General features: G+C 35.7%; 1 protein-coding gene across 1 annotated transcript in view; it reads right to left on the minus strand.

Moving 5' to 3' along the window:
- Positions 1-271: 271 nt before the first annotated feature.
- Positions 272-18,519, minus strand: part of DGKB (diacylglycerol kinase beta) — a 208,115-nt gene continuing 189,867 nt past the window's right edge. The window contains exons 24-25 of the mRNA XM_053466113.1: positions 17,950-18,010; positions 272-397 (exon numbers count right to left, since the gene is read on the minus strand). Coding sequence (XP_053322088.1) covers positions 290-397; positions 17,950-18,010 — 169 coding nt within the window. The 3' untranslated portion in view covers positions 272-289. The remainder of the gene's footprint in view (positions 398-17,949; positions 18,011-18,519) is intronic.

Raw genomic sequence — 18,519 nt, forward strand, 5'->3', positions numbered from 1 at the left:
GGTGCTAAAGACAGGGTTTGCAAACATCGGATATGATTTTAGTTCCCTTGTATGTTAAGTACTAAATAAAATGCATGCAAGTAATATTTGTTGACATGTCATGTTGCCATATATAAATAAATACTGACATGCAAAGTAACTTAGAAAACCTATTACAATAAATTAACCAAAATTATATTACAATAAACTTCAAAAACTGTAAATCTCATTATTCAAAGTGCTGCTATTAAACAAATCCATAAACATGTAATAAAGACCAATTCTGTTTCAGTTTGTGATCTTGAGACACTTATTCCTTGTTTCTGTTTTTTGTTCCTTTGATGAGAGACGTAAAGAGGCCATTTTTTGGAGGAGGTCCAAGCAGCATGGGCGCTTGGTTCTTGTGAGTAATCTTGATCTAGGAAAGAGAGAGAAGGAAAGAAAGCATAAATAAACCAAGTAAATACATTTCATTATGTTAGGATTGAATAAATACCTTTAAATGATTTGCATTCACATCCCAAATTATAATATAGTATTTCATTGAGTAAATTGTTTTTTCTTCACACTTGTTTTTTCATGACTTTTCATGATATTACCCTAACAGTTTGAATTTATATGTATGAATAGTTTCGATTAGGATGCAGTGGGTACCAACAAGTTAAGTAATTATTTTACATTACATTATATGTTTTCAATATTTAATTAATTACTCATTATCTTGATACTCTAATTTGCTTTATAACAGTGACATCATTTTAGGGAAGACCACGATTAAGAGCTGGAGAAACAACACTCACAAGTGCCCTGATTTAAAATATTTTCTAAAACTGATGAACCAAATTAGGAGATTTTTTTAAAAAAAGTCTGAGAAATCCATAGACATAGGAGTTAAAAAATAATGATATGTGATACTTTTGTCTTTTATTGTTTTATTTTTTGAGAATGAACCATTTTAATTATGGCTTAAATGAAGGATATTAACAATGCTATATCCAAGGTCAATATAAGGGCATGCTCTTCATTGGAATCATAGGAATATTTATAATTCTTTAAAAAAATGAATGTAAAATGTTATTATTCATTAATGTCCGGAGTCTTCTGGGAAGGGGGAGGTGGATTAAAAAAAATGGAAAAACCATATTGGATAAATCTAATCTAGTCTGCCTATTTTTCCTGATGTAAAGTCTCAGTCCTTGGTATTTTCGTAGATTCAAGACAGGCTAATCCCTATCCAAAGCATGTTTAAATTCACTCACTGTATTCACTGTATTAGCCTTTACCAGTTCCAATGGGAGGCGATTCCATTTATCTACAACCTTCACTTCATATACTTCTCTTTATATAGACATCCTACTTAAAATGCACTTAAATGTCCCAAATAAAGAAAACTATCAAACTATAGCCTTTGCCTAGACTGCTCACTAAATACTAACCCAGATTTCAGGAGACACACAATATATTTCTATATACACCCACTGAAATGGAAAAAAAAAAGTATCAATATCTATTGAGAATATTTTTCCTTGAGAAGCCGCATTACATTTACAACTTCCTAATGTGTAGCTGACATATGCACAGAAATGTGATCCATATTTATTATATACTTTACTCAACCTGTTTGCACAAAGTAAATAGTCATAAGGGACTAGGTATTATTTTCTTTGGACAGCTAGGATTACATAGTTGAGTAATAAACCTCGTTGTCTAGTAAAGTATAAAGAAAAACAGAACAGTTGTTTTTTTGTCATTGGGTCAGTTGGCTATAATATGAAACGTGATAGAATATTAGTTTCATGTATACTGTATTCATGCACAAGTTTTCTGTCTTGGATTTAAATTACCTTTTGTCTCAAAAGAATGTTTCCCTCTCAAACAAATGTTGCCTTTTCAATATCAGGATTACATTATACTTTGATGTACTCTAATCAGGTGTCAACTTCTTCTATTCTTGCCATAATCATTTTTAACTGGTATGACATTATTTAGCTTATATTAATAGTGTATACTATATTATTATATTAATAGTAGGGAAAATGCCCAGTGAGCCAGTGCCCAAAGATGCCACCCATTCACCAACAAAGACTGAAACATTGGGCTTGTCCAGGAGATTGACTTAAATAAGATAACTAGAACTATTATGTTGCTGTTCAAATCATATTATGTGAAAATAGAAAACAATACAGTCTATTTAAAAGTATGTTTTTAATGTACAGATTTACTTTGGTACCTGATTCATAGTAACTGTGTGTAACGTGTTATATACTCAGTGGTCAATTTATTAGATACACATGCTCATTAACACAAAATAGCCAAACAGTGAATCACGTGGCTACCATTACATATAAAAAGCATGCAGACATTGTCCAGAGGTTTAGTTGTTCTTTGACCAAACATAACAACACGGGCGTCCAACCTGCGGCCCTCCAGCTACATCTCCCATAATGCTCTTTCAGCTAAGGGACTGGCTGAGGAGGATGGGAGATGTAGTCCTGCAGCAGCTGGAGGGCCGCCGTTGGACGCCCCTGCATTACAACATCAAGTTGGTGGAAATTTTGTTGGTGGAAATACCATACAGAAGAGAATGTTTAATCTGACAGGTCACACATCCTCAAATAACCACTCCTTGTGCCCATGGGCCATACGTGAATGCACAATCCAGCAAACTATAAAGCGGATGGCCTAAAGCAGAAGAGGACCGCTTTTTAAAATGTCAACTGAGTATATTCAGCAGGTTACATATCGATATTATAAGAATGAAAAGAGTTTTAAAACTGTTAAACCCTCACAATATAATAAAATACAAGCACTTCTCCTTTACTCTATTGGGAATCAGCTGGGGCAGTGCTCTTCATTTTATAACAGAGATGCTTGATAAGATGTCCCAACAGCCATAATTTTATTATTCTTCAACAATAATTCAGCATAATTTCTTTATTTGGCCATATAACTATTAAGCATAAAGACTGAGAACTAAAGTTCAACATCGGCAAAGGCCATCAAGCATGAAGTAATATTCTATTTTGCTAACGAGCAGGCAATAAAATCTGAAAGTCATTGTATGGATTAGCACAATTATACTATTTTTGATTTATTTCAACACAAACTACCTTAATTTATACATACTCTAGATGATTAAGTCTACGTTGTTTCCTAATTCAAAATTAAAGAAGGAAGGCATTTTATGAGTGCATGGTTCGCTCAGAGCTAATTGAAAGCGATTATGAAACTGGCATTTTCCCTATGACTTTAAGATACATTGTTGCAAGATAACAGATATCCCTAATTATGTAATAAAAAGGTTACAGCTTGCCTTCGGGCCAGTGATAGTAAAAGTTTTTCAAAAGTACTTAGACACATTTTTCTTGGGAAATCTAGTGCTAATATGAGGTTCATCATTTATTAAATATCAGTTGTCACCTTCAGATTGGCCGTATCAGAAAAAAGTATTTCTCCAGTGAAAAAAAAGCACCACTTCATTAAAACCTGCTAAATATATTTCTTTTAAAGTACATACCTGACATTTGCAGGCAAAATGAATATCTTTTTTTGCCATATATTCACAGTATTGAATAAGAAACTTTGTCATGCATAGCATAGTCATTAATGTGTAAAATTGGGCATTTTTTACGTTTGCAATTTTCTTGACAAGAAGATTAAAACAAAGAATGTCAAGTCTTTCATGTTCTGTTCAGCACTAACATTTCTAATGTTTTGGATCTTGTGTTACACATACCATAGATTTCTTTCAATAGATCATCATAACACTATATATTAAAATAACTATATATTAAAATATTTTTTAACATTTACTTCTTAATTAACTGCATTATAAATAAATAATATATTAACAATAGAAAGTATTGTTTTTCAGCTATTTTTTCTTCTGAAGTCCCCATGTTCAGTGCCTCAATGTGAAGAAAAAAGGAGAACTATCCCAAAGTGTCTATTTAAGGGCCACGAAGGGCACCAGATCCCCCAATGTTCTTCTTCTAAGGTCACACTCCTGGAAGGAATATGCAACCCCTTCCTTGCCTCCATGGCACAAAGGAGATCTTCTTGGTCCTTCTCCACAGAGAAGGACCACTGGAGTTGTTTGAGAAAGGGGGCCTCCATAAGGGGTACCTTGCCTCCCTCATCATAATAGCTGAATCTTTCAAATAAAAGGGTCCTGAGTTGCATAGTACACTTACCAGCAGCGTCAAAACCAAAAAGCACACTAATTAAACAACTGAATCCACCTGTTTTACTTAAAAAATAACAGATCACACCACAATTCTGTATTCCGTGCTTCCCTTTTATGATACTAGGTTGTGATTATATTGCTTTTAATTTTACATAATCTACTTGTAATTAGGTGATAATAAGTTATCCATATCTATGCAATTTTAATAATTAGTGAAATAAAAAATCTTTACATTACCTGAATCAATTAATTAAGGCGAGTATGACTGTATGTGTGGTACTTAATTAGGGACATGATTTGTGCAGACATTAATCGAAAAATGCACCTATAATTCCCACAAAACTTATCACCAATATTGGTGTTGTGATATAGATACTTTATCTACTCTTGTCCTAAGCATGCCCTGCGTTCCTAGGCATAAGTAGCTTAGGTACGCCACACAAGTTTAAAAACATAAAACTAAATTTGTAGGTAGAACATCGGCAGAATAGGGTGAAGCATTACAAAAGGGTCGCAGTAAGGTGAAAAACTAGAAATTGGTGAAATTTGCATGATTCACTCTACTTCATTCATGGTAACTCCAACGGGAATCCAGACATCCGAGGACTCTATTAACTTTTTGAAACATGGCATTTATCTTGACATAAACTACTCAATATAAATATCACGAGCCATGTGCAAATGCAGACGAAAACTTTAGTTGGGAACACAACTCTTTCTGCTGATGAAAGTTCTGGTTTACTCCTAGAATATGTTCACTAAACTCTATGCACCTGCTATGTGATATACTTACTGCCAACCGCGGATGGGGGTCTAACAAAACCCTGACATGCATGTCCCGAAACGCTTCCAATTGGTTTTAATAGGACAGTTTTCAGGTCACTGATTGGTGAGAATCCCTGGACCACATAGAGGCTGGGAATCTGCAGCTTCTCCATAAGGCAAATATATATATTTTTTCAACTTTGAACAATGCATATGAATGTGTTTACAAAGTACTTTTATATGCATTGCTTGTTTAGCCCCCCAAAAACACTGGAAAGTCCCTATAAGTAAGTCATTTGCATTGAGAAGCTAAGTATAGAATATAACATGCTGAGATTTTTTCCATGTTGGTCATCTATGATATAAGATTTACATTATTAAGCGTCGGCTCACATGCTCTCACTGGTAAGCTGGAAAGATGCTGAATCATAAAATCCTTACTTGACACATAATGTATACTTCTTTTAAGCACAGAGTAAGAACTTGTAAGGATTCCCAAACTGACAATAAACAGAATCCAGCCTTTACCTCTAATAACCAGGGGCATAGCAATAACATAGGAACGCCAATTTCATCCAGCGCAAGGCCCTAGTTTATATGCTGTGCCTGATTATGATTTAATAGAATACATTAATTAAAAGAGAATGTCATCTGACTAAGCCCTAGATTAATCGACTGTGATCCTGTGCCTCGTATGGAAATTGAGAAAAATCTCCCATTGACATCAAAGGATGTTATCACGTCACATTTCTATAATTCATAACATCATAATTAGACCTATTGGTAAATTCATTAATAGTCATTTTACCACCTACTATATACTAAAAAGACTATTAATTTGGTAATCTCTTAAGTGGCAATTGCTTGATTCATTTTGTGATGAACACCTGCAATGAAGTATAAAAAGTTAATCCACGAGGCTTGTTCCTCAATCAACATATTCATTTTTTGAGCAGGCAACATAGTACTTTTGACACTTATGCTATTGCAGTGGTATTCCGAATAAGCGTAGTATACCGTAATAAAATCTGGTTTGGAAAAAGCAAAATAATGAATAGCGCCTTTAAGAAACACATATGCAGACATTCGAAAAGTTAAGGAACCTGAGTTCATTTTATTGGCTATTTAACAAAATATATGCCTGTGTGATGATGTTTTCTCAGAATATTAAGGGGTTCTTTAATTTTTTTTTATGCATACATTTTGGGATTTTGACAAAAATAGCATTTTCTTTCTAAACAAAATTTAATGAGAAGAAATTCAAGTGTGAAAGGTTATTTTGGCAGTTCTCCTGGGTACCAACACCTCTAAACGGTTGTGCAAATGTGGTTATGGATAGATTTGGTATTTGGTATTGCAGAATATTATTTTATATACATGCTCATATAATATATAATATATGTAGCTTTACTTTGCTAAAATATATTTTTTACTCCGAAGAGCGATTTTATACCAAAAATGTTGTTTTTTTTTTAGGGTAGTGTTTTCTATAATCAGTATTTCAAATAATTGTATACAAAATGTATTATATAATATATAATGTATGTGTGTATCTATCGCTTACTATATCCAATCTCATCCAATAGACTATCACTTCTGGCAAAGAATATTATCTCCTGGCATATCCATAGCTTTGTTGGGTTTGGAAAATTATTTTTTAGGTGCTGTAAGACCTCCATCCTATCTGCATCTCCATCATATCTGCCCTGAGATTATTCCATGGGTTCATAAACTTTTTTTGTTTTAATATATAGAAAGCTTCTCTCTTTAACACAATTTCACAAATCTAACATTTCTTTCCCCGGATCATATTTCCCACTTAAAGGGGATACACATTTAATTTTATGTGAATGTTTCTATCGTTTTACCTTTCTTTTTCTTAAACTTTTTGTAAAGTTATTTCATTATCTAGTTAGATGTTGGTTCAAACTAATGAAGATCTGAAAACTTTTAACATGTAAAAGGATCAGTAAAAAAAGTGTCCTGTTTCCGCTCCATCACACTCCTTTGTTATTCCATCTTTCCTTGAAGATGCAAGCTCAGAAGAGTGGCATCATTATGCCCAAACAAAAAGTGAAGGTGGCAGAACTGGAAATTTTATGTAAATGATTAATAGTATTTTTTTTGCAATTTGTTCTAATAGGTATCACTGAGCCCTTACATTAATAAAGCTGTCAGGCTGTAGTCTGTTACAGCTCAGTGTCAAACTAGAATGGAAATAATATATTCCACAGATACCAAAGAATGACAGTTTAGATTATTTTAAGCTTAATTAATATGTGCAATTTTTTTTCCTTAATTAGCCCACATTAATTAGAAATTACTCACAGGTAATCTTGGCTCCTACCAGTAACAGATTTAAAGACTTAACGCATTATATTTTAGTTGCACAATTTACAGCACAGAAAGCATGCATGCAGTAAATTGCATTGTCAGAAAAAAATATTGACGCTTGTAAAATCAGATAGAATTATGCATAAGTAAACACATATAATTAATGTTTGAAAAGGGGGCTGATCTCCAAATAATCAATTATGTTTTAACTCCTGAAATACTAAATACTCTAATGCTTAAAATTTTAGAATATTTTAATATAATATGAATATATATATAGATATCTATCTATCTATCTATATATATATATATATATATATATATATATATATAGATAGATAGATAGATAGATAGATAGATAGATAGATAGATATGTGTATATATATCTATATATCTATATATATATATATATATATATATATATATATGTGTGTGTGTGTGTGTGTATATATCTCTACATCTATCTATCTATCTATCTATCTATCTATCTATCTATCTATCTATCTAGATAGATAGATATTGATAGATATATAGTGTTCTTCTTTTGTCAATATAGTTATAATGTTGTCAGATGATTGATTACCCAAATGCTTGAGGTTATATACTCAAATACTCGAATAGCTGAAAACCCAGGAAGGACATTTTTTTGAATAATCATTTCTCTTAGTATTTTACTAATGAAAGAAATGTACACATCTGTGAGTGTAACACAATTAGTGCTAACTCCTGTTCCAAAAAAGTATAATATTAACCCCATCCTTATATTATCCTTTTATTATTTTTATATTTTATTTATATAGCAACAACAATGTATTGATAATAAATAAATACATTCAATGGGAATGTCAAAACTAGATTGACAGAATAAGACAAATCAATACACTAGTTAAAGAGGGCCTGATCGCAAGCTTATGATCTAGAGGATGTGGCATTCTTTTAGCAAATGCTATTTTAAATACATTGGAACGTTAAACTGGTGAATCCTTTTTTAAGTATGTCCTTACATAGTTAAGGTTTGAAGTCAGAAGTTTACCAGGTTTAGATGAGATACTTTGAAGATTCATTACTATTAATATCCTGCTTGGATATCAGGTGAGACCATAAATATCTTTCATGTCAGTACACATCTCTGGATGAAATGTGAAAGAATTCCCTCTACAACTAATTAATATGATCCTGATCCTATTAAACAGAAGTCTATCTCCAATGATGAAAAAGGGTATAAAGGAAAAACTACATCTCTGTGCATTTATATGAATAAAATAAAATCATTTAGTTTAGCTGAATTTCAGGATATTTTGTGAAAACCTTTTTATAGAACCCCTGTTTGGGTAGAGAGCAAATAATGGCCATACAATGTGATCTAGAAGGGCAGAGCTTGTACCAAAACTGTTGGCTATAAACATTAAATACAATTCCTACTATATGAAGACTGCATGACCTACTATATGAAATTATTGCATGTGGTCTTTTTCAGTTATTCAGAGATTGTTTACAAATGATTTGAAATTTCATTTTTATTACAATACCAATAAAACAGGGTCCAATGTCCATCCATCTTTAATGTGGGCAAATTGTATTCTATACATTTATGTTAGTGATATCACAACTGTAATTTTGTGCAAGAGCACACCAAGTCCCTCTTAGCATTTGTCTGCCCAAATATAATTATAGCTTGGTGATACACATAGATCTCTGCATAGATTACCTGACTGCACTCAAACCCTATGATTGTGTATACATGGTAGATAACTTGTATCTTGGTAAATTAGTACAGAAACAATGTAATATTAAGTCCAGAGCAGCCAACTGGTGGCTCTCCAGCTGTTCTGGAATTATCATCCGCTCTCCTAGAAGAGAATGTTCATATTGATGGCTGACTGGGCATTCCGGTTCCACAACAGCTTGATAGCTACTATCTAGTAGGGTACTTTATTTGGTCATATGTAACTTATATATGTTTCTTATATTATTGCACACAGAACTGAAATTATTTAAGAAGAACAAATTTGAGAAAAAAAAGAATGAAAGGATACTTTTACAAATTGTAATATAATGCTAGCTACAATGTCCCTTTAAGGCACATAAATGATCCCTTCAAGTCCTACGGGTTGGAAAACATATAGCTTTTCAATGTTTTGCACATGCACACGACGCAGGAAAACCAATGATTAATATTTACTATTTCTTGCTTGGTAGCCCCATCAGTTTCTAAGCCTGGCTTCAACTTTCAAGAAACCAGTTGTAAAAAGCATGTTTTAAAAACCAGACAGTTCAATTTAATTACAAGCAGTTCTTAGCAGCGAACCTGTAATGAAATTGCTGTGTTTGGTGATTAAAATCTTTTGCTTTCTCAAGAAGTGCTGCATTAAAAATGACTCAATGCCCATTTATGTTTCTAGAGTAAGCAGTGCTATGTGGTTCCCCCAACCTAAAGGCACAAATAAACATCTATACTGCACACCACAAAGTCATATCTGCAGCTGGCATTGTACAGATGACATTTTGTGTAATACATATTGTTGTATTTATGATACAACACTCATCTTCATCAAATAGCAGCAGAATGAAGGGGTGACACATTGCCAGTCATGTGTATAAACAAAGAATTAGCAGAAGGGCGATAGGGTATTAAAAGAGCGTACATTTAGTGATACTGTTTTGTAAAGTCATGTCCTTTATTATGACTTTGGTAATAAATTTGGTAATAAATTACTTATCTTAACTACATAGGAACATTGCCATAAGTATACAGGACTTAGCTACAGTCAAAAACCAAATCACTTTTATGGCCCCATAGCCGCCTCTAGACCACTGACTTTTTGGACAGATAACCCTGCAAGGAACATCGAGTAATTATGGTCCTAGTTCTTTTTACATGGTTAAACTAGGGTGTTATCTGGCTAAATGCTTTGAATTTTATTTTCTGGGGACTCTCATTTAAGTACAAGAAACAGGGGAAAAGGTTATAAATTCTATGATACATGCTGCTGCCAAGACAGAGTGAACTTCGCCAATGAATGGGTTACCTTGATGCTGGTTGATCTAATGTGTTTTTTGGCTAAAACCCCAACTTACATGAAGAGTGAAAAGGGAAATAAATTATGTGAGTGGTATGAATACATTGCATTTAAATGCACCAGAAGGCACTCATAGCAGTTTAGAAATGAATGCAGATGTACTTATGATGCATATAGAATACATTCAGGGACAACAACATCGCTAAACACAGGAGTATATTGAAATGGAGAAGAACGTCCTAAAGTGTCCTTAATAAATGAAAGAACGGTGCACATTAAAATGAATCTATCATTAAACAAACTATTTTTATCTTATATATGCCTGTACACTTTGTGTCCTCTCCTATCCCTTTACATCACTTTTAAAACATATTCCCAAAAAAATGTCAGTTTCCAGAGCCACCAGTTAAGTGATTTCAAGCTATTTTTACGACTGGCAACTGCCAAGACAAACAAAACACTAAATGTTTAAATAAAGAACAAGGTGTATAGGTAGAAGATTAGCATTCCTCCAATTCCCCCTGAAAATACGTACAACAAAAAAACAAAGTTCCATGGATGCTGCATTCCTTAAAATAAAGTGATTGCTTTTTGTAACATTTTTCCACTGTAGGTAAGGAGTGCTGCATACATGTAGTTTTATATTACACAAGAAAAGGGGAGTCTGATTGTTAGCAATGGCATCTAATACTTTAAAACCTTTAAAGCCAATTGTTTATATCCTGTGGAAACATACTCTTAGTTTCTACACACCTGATTTAATGCAATTTTGCTATAGTATGTGTCCCTCCAACCCCTATGTTATCTATACCTGATAAGTTTTGTTCTGCTGCAGGTTGTCCCAGCCATTGTCTCGAAAGGCTACCACTGTGGCTACAACTTTGGGCACTACCACAAGCCTGTGCATTATAAGTGGGGATTACCAATATAAACATGCCAAAATCACTGTATATTGATTACAGAACGTTTTCTGTTCCAAAACAACTGCGACAGTGTTGGCAAATCTCACTATATTGTTACAGTATTATAGGGTTCTCAAAATTGAAATTGCTTGGTCTTTTATAGGTTTGCATTTTAGGGAATGGTCAAATGTGGTAAATCAAATTTAATTAATACACACTTTGCTTGAGTGTTTTTATCTCTAAATATTCTATAACTAACTACACAACCATTACATCATAATAAACTGCACCAAGCTCTGGTGTGGAAGACAGAGGCAGCGAGAGAGAGAGGTGGAAGAAGGCTGCAATGGTTGAGAGCTTTCGGAAGACTTATGCATGCGATCTGTCATGTCTTACACATTTTCACACATACAACTCACACTACATTCACATCAATTACATCCACACACTACTCTACATGTACTGGATATTTTTTTTAACTAAGTGTAACAGATTGTTAGAGGTTTGCCATTGGGAATCAGTGTTATTAAGTTAGCATCAGAATGTAATTAATTATGGTGGTACCATGACGGTTAGGTCATGGCAGGGAGATAGCTGAGTAATGGGATAAGGGTGGCAGGGGAAGTGGGCCAGACAGGATCGAGGGGAGCAGTGTGATCCCGTTTTGATATACCAGCCAAGATGGAGACCCAAAGGGCATTTTCTTCTTTCTGCAAGATGGAACCTAAAGTGATAAACACTCTTTTTACCCACTGTATTCATGGGATTTCATCTCATATTATTATTTGTACATTGTGATTAAGTCTCCCCTAAGTCACCACCTCTCAATCCAATTTAGTGAAATGCTACTATTAGCTAAAATCTTCCATTTTCTATTATTAATTTTGTAGCACATCTTTGTACTCTTTCCAATTCAATCACATATTTCTTAATGAATTGGTGCTTGAAATTGAAAAACATATTCCAAATGTAGCCTAACTAGTGTTATATAGAAAGGCATAATTACATTTTCAGATGTTTCTTTGATACCCTCTTTAATGCATGCTAGAGATTTATGAGCCTTAGCATCTTATCATTACTTATTGTTACTGAGTTTGGAGTCCACTAGTAGCCCAAATATTGTGATGATTTTTCCTATCCCCTTTTAGTTTATAATTAGCATGTGTATTGTTACTACCTAAATGTATTACTTAACATTAATCAATATTGAATCTCATCTAACATTTCTCTTAGCATTTTCTCAATTTAACATCATTGGCTAAATTTACACTGATCAGTCATAACATTATGACCACCTGCCTAATTTTGCCACCAACAGCCCTGACTCATTGAGGCATGGACTCCACTAGACCTCTGAAAGTGTGCTGTGGTATCATACTTGTTTGTCCAGCACTTCACATAGATGCTGTATTGGATTGAGATCTGGGGATTTGGAAGCAAAGTCAACACCTTGAACTTGTTGTGTTCCTCAAACCATTCCTGAACCATTTTTGCTTTCTGGCAGGAGGCATTATCCTGCTGAAAGAGGCCAATGCCATCACGGAACACCGTGTCCATGAAACGGTTGTACATGGTCTGCAACAATGTTTAGGTAGATGGTACGTGTCACAGTAACACTCACATGAATGGCAGGACTAAAGTTTCCCAGCAGAACATTGCCCAAAGCATCACACTGCTTCCCATAGTGCATCCTAGTGCCATGTATTTTCATGGTACACGCACCCAGCCATCCACGTGATGTAAAAGAAAACGTGATTCATCAAACCTGGCAAAATTCTTCATTTTGTCCGCTGTCCAGTTCTTATGCTTATGTGCCAATTGTAAGTGCTTCTGGCGTCTGTGGCTACACAACCCCATTTGCAACAAACTGCGATGCACTGTGTGTTCTGACAACTTTCTATCGGAACCAGCATTAACTTTTTCAGCAATTTGAGCTACAGTAGCTTGTTTGTTAGAGTTGGCCACACTGGTTATCCTTCGACCCCACATGCATCAATGGGCCGTGGCACCAATTACCCTGTCGCCGGTTCACCGCTTTTCCTTCCTTGGACCACTTTTGATAGGTACTGACCACTGCAGACCTGGAACACCCCACAAGAGCTCCCTTTTTGGAGATGCTCTGATCTAGTCATCTAGCCGTCACAATTGTCAGATCCTTACGCTTGCCCATTTCTAACACATTAACATTGAGGACAAAATGTTCAGTTGCTGCCTAATATATTCTGCCCACTCACAGGGGTTACCAAGATTATCAGTGTTATTCACTTCACCTGTCAGTGGTCATAATGTTATGGCTGTGTACAACCCTATGTACAACCCTACTTAATTCAATGTCATCTGCAAAATATTTTACTATTTTACTGAGCTGATCAGCAGTCATCTTCCTCCTCCCTTCTTTAAATAGAAACCCCCTGTGGTTGCAGTTAAATAGAGAGGTGCCCTCTAAAAGTGGAAAGAATGCTGCATGTGGATTATGAGATGGATGAGTAGCTTTCCTGTATAAAAAAATGAATAGTAATCAAAGAACCATCCAACTGCTGTAGATATTGATTGCTTACTATCTTGACAGGTAGGTAGTTGTGGCTTGTATTCTATTTTATTAAATGTCATTGCTCTATATGTGAGGAGAAGCATGCAATCCTGTATTTATCCTACCTGAGGGCGTCACCAGCAGTTACTCTTAGTGCCTCCATCTGTCTTCTGAGCACCAGGAAATGAGGTGGCACAGCCCTCTAGTGGTAAAGGTTTGGGAGATCAGTGATCTCCTGTTTACCTGGCTTAATGAGCAGTGGCACTCCAGGCAACCTAATCGACAGTATGCCAATAGGCAAAGCACGGCATAAAGTAGAAGGTGCAGCTGGTACACACTGAGTCCAGAAAAAGTTGACTCAAAAGGGTGAGAAGAAGAGTAGAGTCAGATGGCCAGGGCCAGGATCAGTAACAGACCAACTAGTCGGTACACAAGTAGCAGTCCAAAAGAGTAGTACAAGGTAAGCCAGAAGTCAGCAATGGTAAACACACAGGCAGAAGAACTCTTGTCCAAAAGGCAAACCAGAGGTCAGCAAAGGATGACACCCAGATTTGAGGGGTAGGAGGGGTAGGGAGGGAAACAGGAGATAGAGCAAGACTCTGGGAGCACAGGTAAAACCGCTAAATAGCAGAATCAGAGTCAGTAACAACAACAAAGCATCATATCAAAGGTTAGAGAGGTTTAAATAGTTTGTAGGCATCATGGCACATGTTTGCAGTTTATTGGGTGCAGGGGCGTACCTGGAGTATTTGGTAAACTTTTGCTAGTGGTTTTGATTCTGGTCCATTCCTTTTCAGACAATGAATTTAATTTCCTGCTCTTTTGGTATGCACAAACATCAGAATGCATTTTACATTCAGATCTGAAATTTGTTGTCACCCTTGTTCACTCTTCTTATGGTCTTTCACACTCTCACTCACACTCTCTCACACTCATACTCTCAGTCACCTTCTCTTACACTTTCATTTACTCTCTCTGAATGTCTCGCATCAAGCGCTTCAGTGTATCTGTCTCCTTGCTGCGCAGCTCCTTTTCTTCTCTTGTGAATTCAGATATGTAGGAATTTACATTTCTTCAAGTATTTGCCTCCCTGGTCTGGTCTAAAATTGTTCACAAAGGGCTGGTCTGACCTAGACCAGTCCCCAAGTACACCACTAATTGCGTGTAGAGACTATAAGATGGCTTCAAACCTAATAGTCTGACCTAAACCAGGATCTAACTCCGCATGATGGCAAAACCTTGATAGGTGCGGGGGAAGGAGGAACATAGCTTGACGGGGACGCTAAATTGTTCATTTAAGACCCCTGCTACTTTGGGCTGCTATTGGTTTAGATTGCCTTTTAAGGGTGTGGTGAGGAGATAGCAGAGGTCCACCATACAAGATACTAATTGTTATGTTAGTTCTGCCACAGATTTCATTGTAACCGAATCCAGACAAAATACCTTACAATAAACCACACATTTGTTAAAAGCTGTGAAGGTGACAGTTTCATTTTAAGCAATTTGCAAGTTAGCATTGAATTTTGGTGCTTTATTTTCAGTTAACTATGCGATACAAAATTGTGCTTTTGTATTGAGTCAACAACAGCAATTACAATAAAGTATTATTGTTGCTCATAGTCGTCCTTTAACAGGCATAGATAAATGCATCCCAAAGGAGTAAGCTAAATGATGGTAATATTCTACATAACTATTTCCCATTAATGACTGTTTGCTACCTGTTCCATTAGCAGATCAACTCAATATAAAATTCCCGGTATCAAGATCAGTCCATGCGCTGCCAACAACATATTAAAAATCTTTAATGTTGACCTTGTTTTCCTATTTTAACAATAAACAAACTGATTTTTATCTAAACTAATAGCAGATACTAAGTGGTGTATTATTTCATGGGATGACTATGCCTAGGGAGGTGGTTCCAGGGTGGCAGCAGCCCCACTTAACTGGGGTCAAATCACCCTATCCCTTTCCAGTTGGAGAGATCTGATATCTACTAGTAACCGGTTCACATACACTAGCACAGCCTCCATAGCAAATGTACTCAGTGCTGTGCATGTTTAAAATGCAGCTATTCTATCATATCCCTGAGCTTAACATAAAATATGGCAGCTGCGGTGGTTAGTGGTTGGTGGCCTGTCCTGGGCCAGGTCTAGAGCAGTGCCCAGTTAAATATGCCACTGCAGATACTCATCCTCTCTTCTGAGGACCAGCATATGACATCATATCCCAGGTCCAACCTCATAAGGGTGTGCAGTGCTAGATAAGATTACTATGGAGACTGTGCCAGTTAGGTACAGACCTCTAGCAGCTGGATCCAGCCCATTCTTTCTCTCATGTTTACACCTCACATTTCACCTTTTCCTCTCCGTTTTCACATTCTATTCTCCTTTTTATCCAATCACCCTCTCCTTTTTAACCCATTCTTCTTTTAATACCCCTTTTAATACCCTTTGAACTTTATATCCTTTTTGTAAACGGATGAGCGGGACATCTTTTTAACCCATTTAAACCATCTTCTTTTTCTAATCCATCATTTTTTTTCTACCCTTTCCCATTTTGGGCACCAGGAAAATGCTTTAATTGGGTTACTTAATTAGCTTTAACCTCCATCAGTGCCAGTTCTTCTAAAGCTCAATGTGTTATTGGTTGATCATCTGTAAGGGTTAAAGATACTGCTCTCCCTGACGAATCATGGGCTGAAACCAGGTTCTCCAGTTCCCTGCTTAATTTTTCAAGTGTTTAAGTCTGGGGTGTTAATTAGAATCGGACCTATCTATTTTTCGTTTTGTTCCCAGATCTTTCTGCCCATGTGGCTGTACTGTATGTGGCTGTATATGACTGTTTTGCTGACAGTGAGCTCCCTCGGCTTATCACTGCGGTTTCATACCACCTCATTGCTGTTTGTGCAGGAATAGGAAGATAGAAATACGGTATGGCTATAATTTATAGTTTTGCTATCTAACTCTGTCTTGGAATTAGCCTCTGCTGGAAGTTAAGTGGTAGAGAATAGAGAAGTGACTATGACATACTGTAATTATCGAATCACCGTTCAGTAATGAAAGACAGGGAATACAGCTGGATCTGGTTTAGAGTTTAAGATTCTCTAGATTGATAATAGAAAAAAATAACACTTGTCAATTATCTAAGAAAATAGCCCAAAATCCTTTGTAAATTGCAAAATGAATATTCCACTGGAGATTTGTAATAATTAGCTCTTAAGCTTTTAGAAATGTGTATCTTATATTTTCATATAGAGAAAAGTTGACCTGGCAACTTCCTGAGTAGGCCTGAAAATGTATACACCACAATGAAAATGTGGTGCAACAAGGAGACCACTGCAAGCTCTGTAACGGGTTTATTATAGGAAGAGAAAGAAGGTTCTGTCTCTAAAAAAGTTTTAAAAAAATGCTCTATGAACACTGCGCACTTTACTGGCTGAGAAAACCTCACAAGGTTTTCCCCTTTTTCAAAGAATACTGGGGTCTAAAATACTGCACATGGGATCTCTAATAAAAAAAATATTAAAAACATAATCACCTATATTACCTCAAATCCAAAGTATCATTACAAAGTTAATTTTACCGCTAACATTGGATGTGATTGGATGCACAAAATGTGATTGGCGGGAATGCCCCCGAAATCAGCGGGAATGCCCCCAACATCAGCAGGAACTCCCATTAACGTCAGCGGGAAAAAACAATATATCGTTTGTGCACTGAGAAAGAGGGAAATTACTACAGACCAGGCACATTGAAACAGGAAATATTGAAAATGCCTTCTTCAAGAAGGGGTTCAGCAAATAAACGTTGACTCTAGATGTATTCCTTCTTTTGAAGGGTTAATCGAATACAAAAAAATCTCACACAAATGTTGCCTTTCCAGTTTGAACAACCTATATTAACTATATAAATGAGATATTAAGATTGAGACAAGATTTCACATGATTATCTGGGAATGTTTTGGGCATGCTGGTGTAACGGGGATGGTGTTTATATTGCTGGCTTGACTTGCTAAAGCGATGTAATATAAAGAAGGTTTTTTTAAATGTAAAGTGCTAGGATGGTTCTTCTCCTACACTGTATGTAAAGTGTAAACCCAAATATATTCTTATATAACACAGACGCTATAATTAGCCATACATGCTCACTTTAACCTTCTTTTATATGTAGCCCGTTTGTAAATATAGCCAATAAATTAATTTTGAGGACATGGATAGTTTCAAACTATACTTACAGTACATGGAGTTTGCATCCATGGTTCTCCATCAATCTGCATTGGCAGTGACTTGCTGGTCCTGTTAAATATATTTTTTAAATAAATAAAATGGTTGTAGCATACAGGATTTCACATGCAGATTATAAATGTGCGTTATCAGATGCATTATAATTATGATCAGATATCAGATAATGTACATTAAAGTTTCATTTTCTGTGTGCCAGCAATCAGATATGGGCTGGCCTGGGGGTAGGGGGGCTGTTCCAAAAAACAGACTGGTCCAACTTAGATGAAGATCCTCAGACAGTATGCGCACGCACCTAGAAAGAAGACTAAGAGAGTAATGGGATAATAAGGTAAGGGAGTGATGGAGGCAGGGAGTCAGAGGGTGAGAGGGTAAGGGAGTTAGGGAGGGTGTGTATATATGTGTTTGCAGTAGCACAAGTATACGTAAGTCTGTGTTAGCATGAATGTTAATTTGTACGTGTGTATTAGAGAGAGTGTGCATTAGCATAAGTGTGTATGTTAGCATGAGTGTGTAAGTGTGGTTAGAGTGTGTGTTAGTTTGAGTGCGTATGTGTGTGTGTA

This window comes from Spea bombifrons, chromosome 5 (genome assembly GCF_027358695.1).
Source record: "Spea bombifrons isolate aSpeBom1 chromosome 5, aSpeBom1.2.pri, whole genome shotgun sequence".
Taxonomy (NCBI): domain Eukaryota; kingdom Metazoa; phylum Chordata; class Amphibia; order Anura; family Pelobatidae; genus Spea; species Spea bombifrons.